The sequence below is a fragment of the Otolemur garnettii genome, unplaced genomic scaffold, assembly GCF_000181295.1.
Source record: "Otolemur garnettii isolate 467f Iridium unplaced genomic scaffold, OtoGar3 scaffold01371, whole genome shotgun sequence".
Lineage (NCBI taxonomy): Eukaryota > Metazoa > Chordata > Mammalia > Primates > Galagidae > Otolemur > Otolemur garnettii.
The window spans coordinates 1-5,093 of record NW_003853766.1 but is presented as its reverse complement, the minus strand read 5'-3'; the positions used below and the strand labels follow the sequence as shown (position 1 = coordinate 5,093).

At 53.4% G+C, this 5,093-nt stretch overlaps 1 protein-coding gene and 1 long non-coding RNA gene across 2 annotated transcripts; one reads left to right on the top strand and one right to left on the bottom strand.

Annotated features, from left to right (window-relative positions):
- The first annotated feature begins 6 nt into the window (after positions 1-6).
- LOC111722888 lies at positions 7-747 on the top strand. Its single transcript, XR_002771531.1, has 2 exons — positions 7-146; positions 235-747. It is a non-coding gene; the product is annotated as an uncharacterized LOC111722888 (long non-coding RNA).
- Positions 748-3,212: 2,465 nt separating this feature from the next.
- On the bottom strand, positions 3,213-5,029 carry LOC100950397 (GRB2-associated and regulator of MAPK protein 2-like). Its single transcript, XM_003803827.2, has 2 exons — positions 4,842-5,029; positions 3,213-4,453 (listed from the first exon to the last, which is right to left on the bottom strand). The coding sequence occupies exons 1-2, from the start codon at positions 5,027-5,029 to the stop codon at positions 3,433-3,435; spliced, it is 1,209 nt and encodes a 402-aa protein (XP_003803875.1). The 3' UTR covers positions 3,213-3,432.
- Positions 5,030-5,093: the final 64 nt, after the last annotated feature.

Genomic DNA, 5,093 nt, shown 5'->3' with positions numbered 1-5,093 from the left:
CTCCTCTGATGAAGACATCCAGTACCGCCTGTTGACAAGATTTGTGAATGAGGCAGTCATGTGCCTGCAGGAAGGGATCTTGGCCACACCTGCAGAGGGAGACATTGGAGCAGTCTTTGGGCTCGGCTTCCCACCTTGTCTTGGAGGTTGGTCTTGCAGGATGGGCAGGTAGTTCTCTTTATTCTAGAGCTCATGTTGCTGTCTCCTTCAACAAAATCCTATTTCTCCCTTCAGGGCCTTTCAGATTCACAGATCTGTACGGTGCTCAGAAGATAGCAGACCGGCTCAGGAAGTATGAGGATGCCTATGGAAAACAGTTCACCCCATGCCAGCTGCTAATTGACTACGCCAACAATCCTAACAAGAAGTTCTACCAGTGAGTGGGGCTTTTGCCCCGCCGAGTTGGCGCACTAGCCCCAGCTGCCAGCAGTGCTGGTTCTCTATCAGAGTGGTGTCCAGACTTCATCAGAGTAACCAGAAGGAAGATGAACTCGGACATTGGGTTTGCTCTTTGCTCAAAGTGCCTTCAGCCATCTCTCCCTCTTGATGAAGTCTGTGAAATAGAGTTTACACTTCATGTTGGAAGGTGGAACCCACCATGCTCATTTTATAAGCCCCAAGGCCCAGAATGGCAGCATAGAGCCATCTGGAGCTGTCTTTGCTGCCTGCTCCTCCCTGGAGGCCTGGGTGGCCTATGGTGGTAAGGACAAACATACATAACAATAAAAACCAAGCTCTGTAGCAGCCTTTGTGCCTGTTTGTCACTTTTTCTTCTTCTGTCTCTGCCTTTCTGGTTTAAACCCCTTCCTTCAAGAAATGAGCTGTTAGAAAAAGCTGTGTTCTGGAAAAATATGTTGGGCAAGGAACCATGATGATGGAAAGTGGGACTTGGTGTCCTTAAAGCCACGTAAACCTGTTTAAATGCTAGGCTGGACATCTGGGTACCAGAAGGGAGTGGCCTTAGTTGACTTGAGCGGCAAAAATGTGATAGGTATGGCATACCATGACATGAAAGGTAGTTTTTGTCCTAACTGGACTCCTCATTGTATGATTTTACCCTTTTCTTTTCTTGGTGTCATTTGCAGGTGCTTCTCAGGAAGTCTGTGCTAAGAATTAAGCAGGGGAGCTGACATTTCCCCAATCGTGCATGGCATGGCTGCCCCAGAGCAGGGAAGATGCCTGTGCAGTGGTGAGAGGCCGTACAGGAATGGTGCAGGGATGCTGACGGGCCCCACACCACCTGTGTTCTGCCACAGCCTCGACTCTTCCCCCGCCGCACCCCACCCCCTAGTGTGGAAAGTTTCTGTACTCACATTCTGGTGGCAACAGTGCCCAGTCTGGGTAAACAGCATTAGGGCTCCCAACTGGGTTTGGCAGAAGGATCCACACTGAGTGTGTATGGAATCATAATTCAAGTCCCACCACACTCTGCATTCTAAACTGTCAGATCTGACCAATTACTCCTGCTTCTGCTCCAGTTGCAAGTACTTGAAGTATTTTCTTGGTTCCAGCTCTGTAGCTGGGACTAGCAGGCAGGGAGCTTAGCTCTGGCTCTAGTAAACACTGTTGGTTGCTAGGAAGCTAGACCCTAAAACCCAGTCATCTCTGAATTGAGGTTTTCAGATGACCAACAGACAGCAGAGAACTGATCCTTTGCACCAAGGCCATTAATAGGCTTCTAAATGTGGAGTCTGAGAGAGCCCGAGGTGGGCATTCTGCCAATGCAGGAAGAAACCTGGGCCCTGGCTGATGGCCTTGAGCATCAACAGCTGGGTCTTACCCTTCAGCAACCAGGTATGTGTGAGTTATTTCAAAACACAAGGAGGAGTTGGAGAGTTCTTATAGGGCAGGGAGGGAATAGTGAGGGACTTGCAGAAGGGAACAAAGACTGCTATCAGCTGCCTCTGGGACAATGGAAAGGGCCACATACCCACACCATTCCAAAGCCGTTCCTGCACGGAGCCATATACACTGTGTTCTTGGGTCCCCGTGGCCCTCCAAAAAGAAGACAGCAGCTGACACTCAGAATTCCACTTGCACTATTCTTTAGTGGTCTAGCATTTATTTCACTAGTCCTTGAGGATTCATTGAATGGTCTGCAAGAAAACCAAATGTCTCTATATCACAGTTTCTGTGTTCTATTCTCTGAACCCTCTTTTGTCAGAGTTGAGGCAGCCTGTTTGGGGTGTAGGCACAAGCACGGCTTAGCTACTCTTAAGAGAATAAATACCTAGGTAGACTAAGTAAGGCAGAAGAGAAGGCTGGTGCCTTGGAGGCCCTGACACTAGTGCTATTTTGTGATTCTAGGCGGGTGCAATGGGACGGGGTGGGATGGGTGTGGGGGGTTGTACACAATAATCAGAGGCCTGGGTGCCAAGCAGATCACCATACTTGAAACTGAAGGGCACAAAGATCTCTGCAGCATGTGAACGAGTGCAAGACTGAGGTCCAGGAGGAAGGCCAAAGGCAGGCTTTCTCAAGCCACTGTGCTTTCTCCTCCCGACTGCAGAAAACCAGAGAAGGACCCAAAGTGTTCATCAGAGCCAAATGATGGGGGCAGGAGATGGTAGAAGTGAGGGTGATTGGCCAGCACTTGCTTCTAGAATCAAGGACCAGCTGACCTAAATCCACCATGGAATCAGTATTCTATGATAACCCCTCAACGGGACAGATGACTAGCTGCTGTGATGTCGGAGCAGAAGCCAGAGTGCCAGAGACGTCTAAAGAGCATGTGCCTCCCTAACTAGAGAAACAGGTCCATAGCAGAGCTGTGCTCTTAGAAAGCCATCACCCACAAACCAGAACCCAGAAGTGGAGCCTGCAAGGTGCTGTGAGATAGGATTGTTCACAATCCACCTGTGTTCAGGGCTAGCCACCTCAATCACAGTGGAGCAGAGGCGAAAAGAAGGGCATCCCAGAGAAACAGAAATCGACACCCCTGACTCTTAGGGCAGCTTTAGGCCAAAAGCCCACAGAGCACAAAGGAGAGTGGGCACTTCGGAAATTTGTGCTTAAACTGAGAGCTATCTTCTTCCCTTGTCCCTAACCTGAACGTACAAGCTTGAGAAGTGCAAGATGTCTGCGAAGGTCTATAGCAGGAAGGTGTTATGTCACCACAAAGGCAAGCTCTTGGCCCTGCTGTGGGAATTGCAGCAAATGCCTCAGCAGTCCCATGTGTACAGTGGTGCCCTCCCGCATATTCTGGACACTCAAAAGGCAAGATGTCCCACGCAAGGCTCTACCCCCAGGGAGCCACATTTCCAAGTGCATCTCCCTCAGATTCACTCTGGCTGCCAAGCAGCCTTGGTCTTGGCCTAGGTCCTCCCCGCAGGCAGGACCTGCTTCTCAGGGAGTACCATTCCCCAGCAAGCCGTGGCTGGCCCCCAGGGTCTCCATGCCAGCATTGCAGTTGTGCAGCTCAGGCTGCGCAGTTCAGATCTTGGGCCGCCAGCCTTTGATGAACTGCATGATCTTCTTGACCTGCAGCTTGGTGAGGTGGAAGTCGTCTGCCAGGATGTCCTCACTGAGCTGCACAAAAATGCTACCATCAATGCGTTCTCGGGCAAAGAAGCTCACCACGTCCTCGGAGAGCCCGATGAAACGAAGGCTGCGAGAGACCTCCTCCAGGGAGAGTGCAGACAGGTCAGCAGGGGGCTGCCAGGAGGCATCCCGTCCTCCCAAGCCTGCAGGTCCATCCCGGGGACTGGCAGGAGGCCCTTCCAGGCGCCCTTGAGTAAGAAAAAGGCGTGCTCCTCCTGCCTCAGACCCCTGGGGGGCAGCTGGTGACAGTGGGGTGGGGACTTGCCGCAGCACCAAACCTTCAGGCTCAAAGGCCTTGAGGGGACCAAGTGGTGAAAGACGGGGTCCAGACCCAGGTGCTCCCACAGCTCTGGGCTCCTGAGAGCGTAGCAGCTCAGGCTCTGGAGAACTGCCCTGCCCCAACTCAAAGGGATCAAAAGGCTCCAGGGCTGGTTCCTGCCACTCGGAGGAAGAGGAAGAGGAAGTGGGACAGGAGTAGGGAGCAGCTGAATAGGCCTGGCCTGGTGAGGCTGGCCTTGGGGAATATGCAGGGCTGGAGGTAGCCAGGGGACTTGTGGTGGCTGTGGGCCCAGAGGAGGACGCTGAAGGGCCTGAGGGATAGGCAGGCCCAGAGAAGGGATTGAGAGCTCCAAATGGAACAAAGCGCTTCTGCGGGTGCGAGGGCTTGAAAAGAGGCGGGCAGCTGGGATAGGTTTTGACAGGGGTGTCAGCCCCCAGGAGTGGGGCAGCTCGACTGCTCAGTGGCTCTGCAAGGGCCCGGGGGCCCTGGCTGGGCTGCGTAGTAGAGGGCAGGGGTCCTTGGGGCGGGCGGCTAGAGGACTCGCCCACCTTGCAGTCTCCCCAGGTGCATGGGTAGCAATAGAGGGAGTATGCATCTGGTGATGGGGAGCCACTGCCGCTGCGGGAACCCACCCTGCAGGCAGAGACACAGACACACATACAAAGGCCAGGAAAGGCAGAGCAAGAGGAAACACATCAGGGTCACACACAATGCAGCAAACCACCCCCCAACCCGGGAGAGAAAACACGCGTGGAAAATTAGACTAAGTCGTATTAAATTAGAACTTGAGAAAAGCAAGGAGCACCCTATACTGTGGCCGAGGGAACCAGAGCCATGCTCCCATCCCATCCTCATCGTTTAGAAAAGAAATAAGTGAAATGGGAAGGCGGCACAGCAGGCCTCTGGGCCCCAGGCCCCAGATGCCCAGGCCTGAAGCCTTCATCTTCTTCAGCACTGTACTCCCTCCCCTACCTCAATCCTCCCTATGAGAACCCAGGATCAAGAGAAGAAAGGGACTCACCCATCCTGGAGGCCAGAGGAGTAGTAGGAGAGGCTGGAGCTGGGCGAGTGGACAGGCTGTAGCTTAGGGAAGCGAGGGGGTATTGGGGGGCTGCCCGAGAGCCGGTCGCTGCCATTGCCACCTCGGGGAGGCACAGGTGGGGCATTGAGTAAGCGACACTCCTCCTTCACCTGCAAGCAGAGGGCCATGACTGCCTGTCCCCAGTAGCTGACACTCCTTGTCTTCCCTTTCTTAAGCAGCTGGGCAATGAGT